Source organism: Lampris incognitus, chromosome 12 (genome assembly GCF_029633865.1).
Source record: "Lampris incognitus isolate fLamInc1 chromosome 12, fLamInc1.hap2, whole genome shotgun sequence".
NCBI lineage: Eukaryota > Metazoa > Chordata > Actinopteri > Lampriformes > Lampridae > Lampris > Lampris incognitus.
This window is the reverse complement of record NC_079222.1, coordinates 9167590-9184165: the sequence shown is the minus strand read 5'-3', so window position 1 is coordinate 9184165 and position 16576 is coordinate 9167590. Positions and strand designations below refer to the sequence as shown.

At 46.0% G+C, this 16576-nt stretch overlaps 1 protein-coding gene across 1 annotated transcript in view; it reads left to right on the top strand.

Annotated features, from left to right (window-relative positions):
* Positions 1–16576, top strand: part of LOC130121996 (matrix metalloproteinase-17-like) — a 144966-nt gene that overhangs the window by 117179 nt on the left and 11211 nt on the right. The window contains exons 5-8 of the mRNA XM_056291004.1: positions 5117–5293; positions 6150–6252; positions 8407–8489; positions 15025–15177. Of these exons, the coding sequence (XP_056146979.1) occupies positions 5117–5293; positions 6150–6252; positions 8407–8489; positions 15025–15177 (516 nt within the window). The remainder of the gene's footprint in view (positions 1–5116; positions 5294–6149; positions 6253–8406; positions 8490–15024; positions 15178–16576) is intronic.

The window sequence follows — 16576 nt, the reverse complement described above, 5'->3', positions numbered from 1 at the left end:
GTTGCTCGCGGCTCGTTCGTAATACTTTGGACTTGAAGCCAGCAACATGGTGTCCTCTTCTTCCCTTTCCATCTCCTCTTACAGATACAACTAACGGTTGTAAAATGTTTAACTGTGTACATATGTGTTCTACGTTACACAGAACACGCTGATGGTAAATTACCTGTGTCAAGGGTATCCGGGTGGTGTAGTGGTCTATTCCATTGCCAACCAACATGGGAATCGCCGGTTCGAATCCCCGTGTTACCTCCGGCTTTGTCGGGCGTCCCTACAGACACAATTAGACATGTCTGCGGGTGAGAAGCCGGATGTGGGTATGTGTCCTGGTCGCTGCACTAGCGCCTCCTCTTGTCAGTTGAGGCGCCTGTCCCTGGGGGGGGGACTTGGGGCAATAGCGTGATCCTCCCACGCACTACGTCCCCCTGGTGAAACTCCTCACTGTCAGGTGAAAAGCAGCGGCTGGCGACTCCATATGTGTCGGAGGAGGCATGTGGTAGTCTGCAGCCCTCCCCGGATCAGCAGAGGGGGTGGAGCAGCGACCGGGACGGCTCGGAAGAGTGGAGTAACAAATACCTCTGTCAAGTGTAACTTTAGTAAGCGAATTTCGTTAGTTGAAACATGACATTTTTTAGCTCGGCTGCAGCATGCTTGCTAGTTTGGGTCACGTGGGCAGAACGTGATGGGGGCGTGTCCAACGCCATTCAGTAAGACCAACTGTGTGTATTAATTTTGCATTTAAACAGTCAAGAACCACGTCAATGTGTCACAGTTTAAGGAATATAGCGATTGTTAAATGTATAGGTGCATAATTGCCATATATGTGACAAAGTTAAAGTAACAGTGACGTGTATTCAATGTTAAATGAATAACGGCAGTATAGACAGTATTGGACAATACATTTATTATGCCATTTGTTTAAAGGTGAACATGCGTGTAATGCATATGCTTGTTCATTATACTGTGGACTTGAAGCCAGCAACATCGAGGTCCGCTTTATTCCTTTCCACCTCCTCCTAGTAACACGCGCAATGGAAAACAAACTGTGTCATTTACCGAGTAATGAGAAAAATCCTGATTCATATCAAGGCCACAAAAGCAGCAGCTGTATTTATTGCCAACACAACTGTCATAGAGATTTGAGACTTTGGCTCCCCTGCTAAACGTTGCTTTCATTATTCTTGAGGATGGCTATATGTCCTGGATAAAGATCAGCGCTAAGCACATCAAGAAGCTCACCAGCATACAGCTTCGTCATCTGTGAAAGCTGCTGCGAATCAGATGGGAGGACAAGGTGCCGGACGTGGAAGTGTTGCGATGTGCTGGTACTGTCAGTGCTGAAGCCCTAATAACAGCCTCGCAGCTCGGGTGGGCCGGCCACGTGAGAAGATTGCCAGACAACCGCCTACCGAAAGAGCTTTTCTACGGGGAGCTGTGCCAGGGAAAAAGGAAGCAGGGAGGCCAGAAGCTACACTTCAAAGATGTGCTCAAGTGCCACGTGAAGATCTGCGGCATAGATGACTCCAGCTGGGAGACAGTGGGCCTGGACAGACAGAGATGGCGCTCCACAGTAAGGCAATCGAGAACAGCTGTTGAACAAAAGAGACGAGAAGCTTATGATAAGGCCCACCGTGCAAGACATAACAGACCGACTCAGACAACATTTGTCTGTGACAAACGTGGACGATATTGTCGCTCTAATGCGGGCCTGATGGCTCACAGGCATGCTTGCCAAGCTTAAACTGCATCACAGTCTGCCGAAGAGCGATGTCCTGGATAAAAAATCAGAGCTAATTAAATAATTAGATGGCTCTGTTCACCTCTTACTGAAACCTTTTGTATAAAAATATGGATGTACATGTGTAAGAATATTCTAAACTGAAAATGTGTGAAAGCAAAGGACTCACACTCATGGTTGAATCACTGGTCAGCTACAAAATTGTGTTGAGGGCTGAGAATTGATTTAATTCTGTAAACGTCTAGATATTGCTAGACCACAGTACGATGAAGATTTACCTCAAATGAAAATGTAGATCCTGGGCTTGCTCCCTAACTCTCAATCTAATTTACAAATTCCGTATTAAAGTTTAACACTAGTGCCCAGGGCTATATGCATGTACTGCAGTAGTTGCATAATACTGTTCAACCGCCCAAGGTAACCTTTACTGCACAGGATTCACTGCACATCAATATTTAACTTGGGCATCAGAAATATGTGCATCTGTTTGACACAGTGGGTATTGTAAATCTGCCTTTTCTGCAGCAAACACAACACGATGCCAAGAGTTATTTCAGTTTTTAATGAAAAAAAGGCTGTCGGATTGAAAGACCACATGCAGCCATGTTTCGGGAAATGGACAAAGTGAGATGAAACACTTCACATCGTACACCGGTGTGATGCCGGTTGGTTATGCACTTGCATTTGCATGGGATGTTTTCTTTTATGAACAGACTAAGAAAAACTATCGGGTGATTTTTAAAAAGCAATTAAAAAAAATGAACACGTCACTAGTGTACTTTATGATACCTGAACATTAATAACATCGCCAAGAGTTTGAACAGACGACATCCTTTTCTAAGCCTGTGCTGAGTCGTGCAATAACAGCATTTGGCTAGCTTGATAATCACCTGCTGCCAGGCATACAGGCTACTGCAACTGTGTGAGGCACTGCATTCCTGCAAATGGGAAATTTTGATTAGTTGAGTCACTAAAGACACTCAAGAGACATCCCTCAAAGCAGTACCATATCTCTGCTCAGTTTGGCCCTTTCAAAGTGTACCCCCCCCCCCAAACGTGATGGGACCCAATTCATCCACCCAAATCTCTGAGCTCTGACTTTGGCCACAGCCACTAAGTCTTCCCTGTCACCTCACAGATGGCACCATGCTGATGGACTGTAAATAAGATGACACGGTACCTACTCCTGTCTAAATCTCCCTGATTTCTCCCCTTCCCTCCTTTCATTCACCCTAACGCCCTGCGCCATGTGCTCCTGTAGATTAGCGGTGGCATTTGGCTTGTGAACATCCCAGGTGACTCTTGTAACCATGTGTGCATGTGGTCCATTGTCATTTGTCTTTGACGGGGCACAGCGGAGGTGTTACCAAGCCAAGGCCAACCCGAAGGCTGACAGCCTGTAGACCTGAGCCTTCCCACCAAGGGATGCTAAGCTAGCCTGCTGTGAGATGCTACATTTTTTTTGCATATCTAAATCTCCAAGCTGCAGGTTTTGCCTACTGTAGCAGAACCAGAAAAGAGGTTTTCAGAGGATTTTTTTTTCTTATTTTAGCAAATCACCAGGGGCGATGTCGTCTAATAGCCTGCAGTATCTCTAGGTGTGACTTTGCACTCAGATTTTGATTGACAGCTCAAAAGCAACATTACCATAGTTATCGCTAAGCACCGCATGCCTAACAGTGCTTAAAACCTCCAGAGTGATCTCTGACCTGAAAAAGGATGAAACCTGCAGGAATGAAACAGGTAATGCTGGGTCAGTACAGGACACTTTATTTTTTTATTTTTTTTTAAGCAGAGAGGTTGTGGCGGTGCAGCTTCCATTTCATTCGCCACAAATACAAACACTTCACCCGGAATCCCATCCACTCACCCTACAAAAAAAGTCTAAATAAATTCAAAAACTCATAGTGAGACTTCACTTGACATGGTCGTACGTTATATTGTCTACACAGAGATGTGCTCTCTACTACATACAGAGTACCTCATGTCTGTGTTAATTCATCTCATTCACCCAGGTAGTAAGATGTCAAAAGTAAAGGAGAGAAATCACACAGTTGGACTGATCACCAGAAGAAAAAGCTCTAGCGGTGACATAATTGCAGTGTTGTAAACAGCAGACATGTTGTTGCCGTCCCCCTGGTTCAGTGAGTCTGCCTTCGTGTGGATCGCTACACTAGACAGCAGAACTTGAGAGACCATTCGGATGAACCGTAAATGCAAAATGCTGTGTTTACCCTGCCGTGCTTTCATCACTTGGCACCAAAGTCAGCCCAGCACTTATAGGTGGTTTTTCACCTTTAGATGGCAGCAAACTCACAACAATAGTAAAAGATGGGGAGTCCAGGCAGCGTAGCGGTCTATTCCGCTGCCTACCAACCAACACGGGGATCGCCGGTTCGAATCCCAGTGTTACCCGCGGCTTGGTCGGGCGTCCCTACAGCCAAGGTTGGCCGTGCCTGTTGGTGGGAAGCCGGATGTTGGTATGTGTCCTGGTCGCTGCACTAGCGCCTCCTCTGGTCGGTTGGGGCGCCTGCTTGGGGGGGAGGGGGAACTGGGGGGAATAGCGTGATCCTTCCACATGCTACGTCCCCCTGGTGAAACTCCTCACTGTCAGGTGAAAAGAAGCGGCTGGCGACTCCACATGTATGGGAGGAGGCATGTGGTAGTCTGCAGAGGGGGCGGAGCGGAGACCGGAACGGCTCGGAAGAGTGGGCCGGATACAATTGGGGAGAAAAAAGGGGGGGGGGGCTGACTACAGACCGTTAATTTGGGAGTGGACGATTCTGAAACGGTGCTGCCAGGAAAACAGACCCATGAGGAACCAGTTGTCACATAGGCTAAAATACGAACCGTGTGTTTCTCAGGACTGTTCTCCACCAGATCCCTTGATTTTTTTATTTCATTTCTTTCGACCAATCACAGCTCTTAAATGTTTTACCCTCTACCCTGAATACGTGTGATGGACCAAAACACAGTTTTTACTGTGTATCTCAACAGAAATAAATAAATTCTGTCTCCTTTCCCGCTTTGTCTTTCTAACTCATCAAACACACACACACATGTTCTTATATGAAATTTCTTACCACATGAATTCATTTATTGTCTTGGGCCACTGTCATTTGAAATCGAAATATATTCTTTTAATCAAATTTATTTGTCTTTTATTGTTACATTGTGCTTAGTTTTTGAGTTTGTTAGGTAGCTAAACTAAACTAAATATACTATTGTCTCTATTATCTGTGTATTTCAATATTGTGTGATTTGATTGTTTCCATGGTTTAAATTGCTAAAGTTATAAGGTCATGATCAGGGACAAGTGCTAATCTCTCTCTCTCTCTCTCTCTCTCTCTCTCTCTCTCTCTCTCTCTCTCTCTCTATCAGACTCTGATGGAATGGATCTGTTTGCGGTCGCAGTCCATGAGTTTGGTCACGCCATCGGCCTGGTTCACACCTCAGCCATGGAGTCCATTATGCGACCGTACTACCAAGGTCCTGTAGGCGACCCTCTGAAATACGACTTACCCTACGAAGACAAAGTCCGCGTCTGGCAGCTCTACGGTATGAAGGAACACCGTCCACCCACCTAAATACAAACACAGCACTGCTTGATAGGCACCTGTGTGTGTGTGTGTGTGTGTGTGTGTGTGTGTGTGTGTGTGTGTGTGTGTGTGTGTGTGTGTTTTCTCCTGGATCGCCACCTTGCCGTGGTGGAGAAGCTTGCATGTACCAATGATCCCAAGAGCTATTCTGTCCAGAGCTTGGCTCCTGGTAGGGTCACCCAAGGCGGATAAGTCAAGGGGGAGGTTCCAGATGAAGTGCAGTCCAGCAAAGACCTCAACAACAGATGTCTCCAGGTCACAACGGCAGTGAAGGCGGATGAAGGCTGCAACAGAAGGTGGTCCCCAATCATCTTGGTTCTCCATGCCATTGGACTCTGGCCAACCCCTGCCAAAGACCATGTGGTGGCTGCAGGCGCATCAGCCACTCCACGGAAAAAGCTGTCACGCACAGGTGTCCTCCCACTATGCAGCTCCAGGATCAGCCTCTACAACCACCTGGGGATCCAGAGGGACCCAGAGGGAGGATGGTCATACTCGACTCCGAGAGACCACTGATGATGATGATGATGATGATGATGATGATGATTATGATCATGGTGTGTGTGTGTGTGTGTGTGTGTGTGTGTGTGTTTTCGTTTCCACCTTCTACCTCCTACCTATTGGCATTGGCTCGGTTCTCTGTGGTTCTGAACTGGATTCTGAACTGGTTTTAGACAATGCATTGGCTTATTTGAGTAAGGGGCAATAATTAAAAATCAAGAAATGCAATCAAACAAAAAGCAGTGCACCAGTCTCTACCAGTTCTTCTGGATGTAAGTTAACGTAAATTGACCTTTGACCCCTTATCCTCCCAGGCGTCAGAGAGTCGGTGTCCCACACCAATCGACCGGGAAACCCCTCCCAGACAGCTGAGCCACCTGTCCTGTTGGACCTTCCTGAGAACAGATCCACCGTCCAGTAAGTAAAGCATTTTAGCAAATGCATTGTCTTCCGATCATACAGCGATTTGGGGGCTAGCGATTCTCTAGAAATAATACGAAAACCCAAAGAATTGTACAATATCAACTTTAAGTTCTCAAATAGTCTTTTGGCTCTATCTTTTCCACAGACATCATCAATATAATATACTACATGTCAGTGAGCCAAGGCTAATAAGGGTTCATGAGTATAACACATGCATCATCTTTCCTTTGCTTGGAAAGAAATGGCATTCTGAACAACAGCATGTAGAGCAAATAAATCATTATTTCATCCATCTGGACCATGCGGTCAGATAACATAATACTACCAATCATCTTTATGATGTCTGGAGACACTCTCCAGTGTCTGTATACCTCTGTTGGATTGTTTTGACTGGGTAGGATGAACACTGGTGCACAGGCAAGTTCACACATATTGGAAACAACTCCAACAGGAAACTAGATTGAAATGTCACAGAGATGTGGTGATGCTTCTGTTTCTTCGTGGTGCTTCGGTCTATTCCATTGCCTACCAACACGGGGATCGCCGGTTCAAATCCCCGTGTTACCTCCGGCTTGCTCAGGCGTCCCTACAGACACAATTGGCCGTGTCTGCGGGTGGGAAGCCGGATGTGAGTAGGTGTCCTGGTCGCTGCACTAGCGCCTCCTCTGGTCAGTTGGGGCACCTGTTCGGGGGGGAGGGGGGGACTGAGGCGAATAGAGTGATCCTCCCACGCGGTACGGCCCCCTGGTGAAACTCCTCACTGTCAGGTGAAAAGAAGCGGCTGGCGACTCCACATGTATGGGAGGAGGCATGTGGTAGTCTGCAGCCCTCCCCGGATCGGCAGGGGGGTGGAGCAGCGACCTGGAAAGCTCGGAAGAGTGGGGTAATTGGCTGGATACAATTGGGGAGAAAAAGGAGGGGGAAAAAATCCCCCGAAAAAAACTTTTTTTTAAATATATAATTACTGTACAACAGTCTTCCCATATAGTTTGATGCCGTCTGTAATACATTAGGCTGTCTGTGTTAGCTTTGGTCCCAGGATCTATTTTTATAAGGGTGGGAACTGCTACGCCTCATTTGCAGTTCTCCGTTCCAGTTCTCTGCCTCCTACATCCAACTATACTGGAATATTGTTGGACGGGAATATTGACAGATTTCCCGACAGAATCCCCGCGCTGTCGTCACATTTCACATGGATGAAATGACGACTTATTAATGGAGAAAAATCAGAGATTCAAGCTTTTAACTCAGCACCGGGAAAATCATCGATCGGTCCTGCATTGACAAACTTTAATTTCAGATGATTATTTAACCGCATTACCATAAGCTGTGTTTATTGCAATACCTCCCCATACACGGAAAAGGGGGGAAAAAAACTCAATTTCAAAAGTGAATTGGGCCTAACAAAGGTCACTAATGCAGAATGCATTCTGTGTGGCGTTAATGGAGCTGTGAATAGAGATCTTTGTTGATATGAGGGCTGGCAGACTCCCACTCACAGTGGCGGCCCTGTGGTGCTAATGGCCTCGTTATTGACAGGCTGTCCACGTCAGTGGTTTCAATCTCTTATTAGCCCTGAGCATGAATACATTAAGGGTCCTCGCTGTGTCAAACCGGCAGCATCTTCATCGATGTTTGGCCAGGTTTAATATGTCTGCACACAAGTTTATACTAACAGTGAGCCAATACAATACGCCCTACATAATTTGGATAAACAAAATTAATCATTGAAAGGATCAACGAAAACGTCCATGTGGTAAACAAATAGGGATTGTGAAGAGATTACCGTGATGGTGATGTTATCCTCTGTGGATTATTTGAGAAAGTCCCATGTAAATGTTCTTACTCTTGTTAAACAAATGTGGAGTGAGTCGAAGGACGTGTCCTGAACTGTTAAAACAGGAAATAAAGGTGTTGATCAGGAAATAACGACTTGTAGAATCCATGTTGTTTAGACACTTACAGTGCATCTGTACTGGAACGCCTAGCAGTGGGTGGGAGTTTACATTTTCTCCTGGACTGCTGAATGAAAGCTGAATTTTTTTATTTTTTTATTATTATTTTTTTTAACTCCTACGCTTGTCCCTCTGTTTCCTGCTCATTTCTTGACTCCTCATGCTGTTGAACCTCCTCTCTCCCCTCTCTCAGGCTCGCGCGAGACGCCCCAGACAGATGCACCAGTCACTTTGATGCAGTGGCCCAGATACGAGGAGAGGCCTTCTTTTTCAAAGGTACAGACACCCGAAGGAAGAGAGCGAGAGAGAGCGATAAGGACAGATAGAGAGAAAGAGAGAGTGAGTTGCTGTGGGGGGAAAAGGAAAAAAAGAAAAACAGGGGAAAAGAAAATGAATGACGAAGAATGAGGGCACGGAGAGAGTGAAGACAACGCATGGTTTGTTCGTGCCAAAGTCTTTGTCAACCGATATTCAATTTCAGATTTATTTAAAGTAATTTGTGCCTTGTTCCTGTCTGGCATGACTCAGCACCAGTCTCTCTCTCTCTCTCTCTCTCTCTCTCTCTCTCTCTCTCTCTCTCTCTCTCTCTCTCTCTCTCTCTCTCTCTCTCTCTCTCTCTCTCTCTCTCTCTCTCTCTCTCTCTGCACTGTATAATGGGAGGTTGGTTGTATGAGCGCGAGTATGGGTGTTGAATGAGCTCGAGTGTTGTTTTTTTTATATAATTAAATGTTTTTCTACTGCTTTTCACTTTTCTTCTCTACAAAAGGAGTTTACTTTTACTTCATTGCTGGTTGTTGGAAAGTGACTGGAGTAGCTGGAGAGAGTTTGGTGGTGTGCAGTATGGCGTCCCTCCCTGGCGAGAGTTCGCCTCCCCTGTCTATCAGACACGGGGTTGAGGGTGAGGGGAGTGGGGTTGAGGGTGAGGGGGGAGTGGAGTGGAGTCGGGTTGAGGGAGAGTGGAGTGGGAATGAGGGAGTGGGGTTGAGGGAGAAGGGAGTGGGGTTGAGAGAGAGTGGAGTGGGAATGAGGGTGAGGGGAGTGGAGTGGGGTTGAGGGAGAGTGGAGTGGGAATGAGGGACAGGGGAGTGGGGTTGAGGGTGAGGGGGGAGTGGAGTGGGGTTGAGGGAGAGTGGAGTGGGAATGAGGGGGAGGGGAGTGGGGTTGAGGGTGAGGGGAGTGGGGTTGAGGGAGTGGAGAGTGGGGTTGAGGGAGAGTGGAGTGGGGTTGAGGGTGAGGGGACTGGGGTTGAGGGAGAGTGGAGTGGGGTTGAGGGAGAGTGGAGTGGGGTTGAGGGAGAGTGGAGTGGGGAGTGGGGTTGAGGGAGAGTGGAGTGGGGTTGAGGGAGTGGGGAGTGGGGTTGAGGGAGAGTGGAGTGGGGTTGAGGGTGAGGGGACTGGGGTTGAGGGAGAGTGGAGTGGGGTTGAGGGAGAGTGGAGTGGGGTTGAGGGTGAGGGGAGTGGGGTTGAGGGAGAGTGGAGTAAGGATGAGGGAGAGGGGAGTGGGGAGGAGGGAGAGGGGTTGAAAGTGACTGGAGTAGCTGGTGAGAGTTTGGTGGTGTGCAGTATGGCGTCCCGCCCTGGTGAGGGTTCGCCTCTCCTGTCTATCAGACATGGGGTTGGAGTTGTGGCTGACTAGCAGTACACTGTGGAACAGGTTCTCCTGGCTTTAGGAGAACAGGTCGGCCATGAGAATCTCACATACGGCTCTCGGGTGAATAAAGCCGTGTTGGCTTTTAAAAGAGGCCTGGTGCTAGACAATCTGTTTATAGCCATCGCGCCATTATTTGTGCCATTGACATGTATTACCATGTCAGGCATACCTCCATTTATCCCGAACGAGCTCCTTGAAAGAGAACCGAGTCGTTTCTGAAGGTTTGGTCGTGGATTTCTGAGCAGTTCGTCTTGGTTGTAATGACGCCAGACTATGGCATGTTAACTCCCTGCAGAGACAGACATTCGTGTATTTAAATTGATTCCTCACAGCATCTAGAAGTGTCATTTAAAGTCAAATATGAAAACGTTTTCTGCACTGTGTATGCAACTTCTTGAAGTATGAAATGACAGCCACAAACCTTCATCCTGCCCACACAGGGAGCCCACAGCAGGGAGTAGTTCAGGTGATCCTGAGAGTGTTAGCCCGCATACAGCAGGAAGCGGGAGATACTGCAGCTGTTGATCCAAACCTGGTATGAGGGGAAATGAAACAACTGAGCAGGACAGCAATAATGAAAATAACAGTAATCTAAGTACTACTGGAGCACAGGTCATGGATGCATGCAGAGAAGGAGGACAGACAGAACCACTGACAGACAGTCAGACAGCTGAGGCTGAGAGTCGGGTCTCTGCAACAGGGGAGTCACACTAGGAAGTGATCAGTGCACTTCCTGGTTTCTTCAGAAAGGCACTAGGAGCAGAGTGTGGCGATGGTCAGCCAGTTATCTGGCCTGTTTATCCATCTTTGTCCATCCGTGCTGCAGTGGAGGATCAGGAGGAAGTGAACGGGGCCATTCTGTCTTTCCTGCTGTACAGGAGTTGAGGTGGTTGAGTGTGTTGACACCAGGTTCATCTCCCGAAGGCAGCTGGAGGTCCCTGTACAAACCCCCCATTGAGAAACAGACTGCGGCTCTACAGTGGAGGGTGGTACATGGGGCCGTGGCTACAAACAGACATGTGGCACATATAGGTGCTAGAGCAGGGAGTCGCTTTTTTCTGTAATGATGAAGAAACTCTGCAGCACTTATGGCTCAGCTGTCCCAGATTGAGCCCTCTTTTCTCTGTACTGCAGCAGTGGCTCGGAGGTTTAGGAGAGGTTTTCAAAGACAGCCTGTTTGTCTTTGGTCTTAGGTACACTGCAGCACAATGCGGACATGTCACCTTGCTTCATTTTCTGATAGGTCCGGCAAAAACGGGCATTTGGCTTAGTAGAAGAAACAAAGTGAAAGGCACGGGTTCCAGAGATGCTACACTCATCTTCAGGGGTCTAGTAGCTGCTCAGCTGAAAATTGTGTTCACATATTCAAATGATTTCAAACTTGGCAGAATGTATTTCTGTTTGGGGGCGTGGTGATGTTATGTGTACTGTAGAAAACCAATTACTTATTCTTCATTTCTGAAAAGGGGAAGGTCAGTATCTTTGTTTTTGCTGTGCATGGGAATTGTTGTTCGATATGTATAGGAGTATATGTGTTAATTCTACTGTTGTTTTTTTTTTAATGTGAATGAAAAACTGAACCATTCAAGACTTGGTTAAAGGTCAAGGTCTCTCTCTCTCTCTCTCTCGCTCGCTCTCTCTCTCTCTCTCTCTCGTGGACCACATGAGCCAAACCTAGGGTGCTTGTGTTGGACTGTGGTAATCAAAGGCAGATGAAGCGAGCCAGGCATAATGAGTCTTTGGCCCTGTCATCCAGCTGACAGAGTTCAATACATCCAAACACCCTCAGAGGAAAAACCCCTCGCCTCCACTTGGCAACAGCAACAATTACCTGCCTCTCATATAGTCGAGGCAAAAGACTGGAGAAGCATATGGGGGTTTTGGGCCTTAGCTTTGTATTCACATTTTCATGAAGTCAATTTTCAAGTCAATTTTATTTGTATAGCCCATTATAACAAATTACAAATTTGCCTCGAGTTTTTACAGCAATGCAACATCCTGTCCTTAGACCCTCACATCCGACAGGGAACGAATCCCAAAAAGAAATCCTTTCAACAGGGAGAAAAAAATTGGAAGAAACCTCAGGGAGCGCAACAAAGGAGGGCTCTCTCTCCCAAGACGGACAGATGTGCAATGGATGTTGTGTGTACAGAATAAAACACAATTTTCAGAAATACAAGATTGAAAGAGGATAACAGAATTATAATGGAATTATAAGATATGTTTAAAAAAAAAACCTTGTCAATATGCCATGTGAAGAAACAGCAAAATGTAAAATGTCCGCGAGTTATCGCGAGACAGCAAAGTTATCTATACACCAAGTTATAAAGTATGCTAATATCCGTCCATCCATTATCCAAACCGCTTATCCTGCTGTCAGGGTCGCCGGGGACGCCGCCCAATTACTGCTGGGATAGGCTCCAGCATCCCCGCGACTACGCTAATATACACTACAAAAAAATGCCCGGTCAAAATTAAGACAAAATTTGTCAACATTTGAGTAAGAAGATCCCCAAAACTGCCAAAATGATCAGCCAGTGCAGTAAGATATTTCAACAAGGTAATACATAACCACACTTGCTTCAATGCTTCAAGTGGTATATATACACTTAAAGCGTGGTGGCGTGGTGGTCCAGTGGTTAGCGCTGTTGCCTCACAGCAAGAAGGTCCTGGGTTCGAACCCCAGGCCGTCCCAGGTCCTTTCTGTGTGGAGTTTGCATGTTCTCCCCGTGGGTTTCCTCCCGGGGCTCCGGTTTCCTCCCTCCATCAGAAAGACATGCATGTTAGGGTTAATACTCCTGCCTGTGCCTCTGAGCAAGACAGTGGAAAGGAGAACCGGAGTTGGTCCCCGGGCGCTGCAGCTGCCCACTGCTCCTGTACAACAGGATGGGTTAGATGCAGAAGACAGATTCATTGTAAGAATACGGTGTCAAATAAAATGGCTTTCATTTCATTCAAGTGGCTTTCATTTCTTCACAGAACGCTTCCTCGTTCTACCTCTAAAAAGGCTTTATTTAAAATGAAATAACTAAGTTGTGTAACTCAAGACATGTTCTTATTCAGAGGGTGCTGTGTGGTCGACTGAAATACGGTTGCCTTCACTACTCTGTTAGCTCAACGTCTCATCCTCCTCAAAGCGGTACCACCATCCCACACAAGACGGCTTAAAGAGATTATGTTTTACCTGAAGCTTGGAAAAAAAATCAAATTTCCATTGAAGGGGACTTCAAATAAATTTAACAGAGTCTGGAGGCCTTTTCTTACCTATTACGATAACCTAACCCAAATAAGACTGGGATGGTTCATAACCTGATTCTTTCTTGGTTGGAGCAGAACTGTAGTAGTCTAATTAAGAATCAGCTTAAAAAGAGGAAAATGTTTATGTAAACGGGGTCGTTGTATGTCTTTCGTATATTTCTTTGTACTTAATGTGGTTTTGGAGGATGTTGGGGTGGAGATATGTTAGGGAGCAGGGGAGGGACGGGGATGATACTGGATTTATTTCATATGTTGATTCTGTGATTTGTAAAATGCAAATACAAGTTTAGAAAAAAGATGGATATTCTTAAAGGATGGTATTTAGTCTTGCATAGTTCTTGTTGAGTACATGATTCCTGAAACAAGATGAGATATTCCTGTGGGATTTTAACACTGTCAGACTTAATCAGATGTACCGTATTTGCCGTGTCACAAGTTCACAACCGACCAAAACAGTGACGAACACAGCCGGTGGCTGAATTAGCGCCTGTACGAAACCTTCTCGGCTTCCCTTTGGCGTGATTTTGATTTTCAACCCCAGCTCTGGATAATATTACCACAAGCACTTCCTGTTGATCGAAGGTTGAATTTCGGTATCTCCCCGGAAGAGGTTAAAGGGAGGAGGGTGAGTGAGTGATGGTTATTGAATACACAATATGGCTGATCTATTTCGGATGTCAGTCTTTCCCAGACTTGGGTCTTGACTAAAAAGATGTATTTTGCAATGACGTGACAAATCAAAGGTACCCCAGTCAGAGCAAAGCAGAGCAGTTTTTGACTTCTTTTTTTGGGGGGGGGTTCTCTCCAGTTGTATCTGGCCAATTACCCCACCCTTCCGAGCCGTCGCGGTCGCTGGTCCGGGGAGGGCTGCAGACTACCACATGCCTCCTCTGATACACGTGGAGTCGCCAGTCGCTTCTTTTCACCTGACAGGAGTTTCCCCAGGGGGACGTAGCACGAGGGAGGATCACGCTATTCCCCCCCAGTTCCCCCTTCCCCCCCGAACATGCGCCCCGACCGACCAGAGGAGGCGCTAGTACAGCGATCAGGACACATACCCACATCCAACTTCCAACACACAGACAAGGCCAATTGTGTCTGTAGGGACGCCCGACCAAGCCCGAGGTAGCACGGGGATTCGAACCGGCGATCCCCGTGTTGGTAGGCAACGGAATAGACTGCCACGCCACCCGGACGCCCTTTTTTGACTTAATGTATGACAGATAATACTAGATTAGAAAACAGGCTGAGCAGTTAAGGAAAGGGAAATGGTGAAAAGACGTTGTTGGGTAAACTGAACCAGATTCACTTTATTTGCTGTGTTGCGGTGCCGTTAATGTCGTGGCAGTGGAACTCGTCTTGAAAGGGAAATCACAGTCTGTGGAAGCAGTCGTGACCATGTTTTAACTCACTTACCTCACATCTTGCACATATAGCTCTCCTTCTCCTGAAGAGTTAGTGACTCCTCTTGAAATGCACAATGTGATATGGCGTCCAGCCACTGGCGAAACAAAAACAAAAGAGTGAAAACATCAGTTTCAGCTAGGTGATTATTCATGAGGAAGGAAAGACCTGCCAAATACATAATGTAATGGGTGACTGGACACAGGATGTATTGAGTCAATACACTTAATCTGTTATCCTTTAGTGACTCATTTCTGAATTAATTTAGAAACAAGTGAGCCATAACTTCAAGAGGGTGTTTATGCGAGTAGAGGTTGTGTGTGTTATCCTACGGTGCAGTACTTAGTCTTATAGGCTCATAAGAACTTTATGTTGTGTCCCTTAATTCTACAGATTCTGCTGAAATACGTGTTTTGCATAGTAGATTTAAATGGGCAATAGATTACCATGCAAGGGGACGTTTCCTGACTCCAAGTTGTCCTGTTGCTGTCCGTCTTAGGGAAGTATTTCTGGCGGCTGACAAGAGAAAAACACCTGGTGTCTCTGCGTCCTGCTCAGATCCATCGTTTCTGGAGAGGTCTGCCGCCCAACCTGGACAGTATCGATGCTGTCTATGAAAGGCCTGGTGATCACAAGATAGTCTTCTTCCAAGGTACAAAATTTACATTTTAAATGGTTATCAATCTCCAGGTTGAGCATTGCGGTCTTGTGGCCAGGAAACCAAGCGCATTGCTCCAAATATGCAATTTAGAAAATCTCTGCTGTAAAAGTCACATCTTTCAGCTTGCATCTTTCCACAGAAAAAATATGTGTGCATGTGTGTATACGTGTGTGTTTGTGTGTGTATGTGTGTGTGTGTGTGTGTGTGTGTGCATGAATGATAAACTAAAAGGACACACACCGGCATGCAGGTATACAAACAAATGTAAGGTTGATAAGGAGTTTAAGATTAGCACCTTTCCAGTTTGGACACACACACACACACACACACACACACACACACTAAGGCTTACTGTAGAGGGTTAGATTGTTTGTCGCCCACCCAACACCTGTTTTACCAGGAAAGGGGTAGTGGGATAAAGGGACAAATTTTCACTCCTGGTTATAACAGCATGACCATACATAAAGACACCTCCTGGATGTAATATTTGCTATCACAAGTACTGGTGTTATATTCAACATTAATGTTAGATGTAATCCATATCTGTGGGCACTGAGAAATGGATGCATCACTTTGGAAAGAAGAAAGAAAATAATAAATGGTGTATAAAAACCAATAAAAGATAGCAAAAGACAGTGCAAAGAAATTCAAAACTCAAGTAAAATCAGGAAAGGCTTTCCGATAAAGTTATGTTTTAAGAAGAGGCATAAAAGAGATCAGTGACTGAGCCGACCTGATTTCCTCGGGCAGATTGTTCCAGAGCCTCGGGACCCTAAATGCAAACGCTCTGTCCCCTTTAGTTGGGCCTCTGGAATAGATAAAAGACCTTCGCCCAAGGATCTCAAATGACATACCGGCACATACAGTACTAAGAGATGAGTGATATAACAGGGAGAGAGGCCATGAAGAGCCTTAAAAGTAATCAGTGAGATCTTAAAATCTATTCTAAAACATACTTGGAGCCAGTGTAAAGAGGTTAAAACAGGAGTGATGTGATCATGTCTCATCAGTTCTGGTTAATAGCCTGGTAGCTGAGTTCTGTACAGTCCGGAGTCGATCAATAGATTTTTGGTTCAGGCAAATAAAAAGGCTGTTGCAGTAATCCAGGCATGATGAGATGAAGGTGTGTAAAGTGCTCTCTGTGTCTTTAAAAGTTAACGTAGATAGTATTTTTTTATATATTTCTAAGATGATAAAAGCCTGATTTTACAAGCTTTGCGTTGTGCTGCTCAAAACTTTTACTACAGTCAAACCAGATGCCAAGATCCCTTGCAACAGCCTTGATGTGCTCTGATAGGGAACCAGCAGATGGAAGAATTTGTTTTGCCATGTGCTGAGACCCAATGACAAGGATCTCTGTTTTGTTTGAATTCAGCTGATGAACACTTTT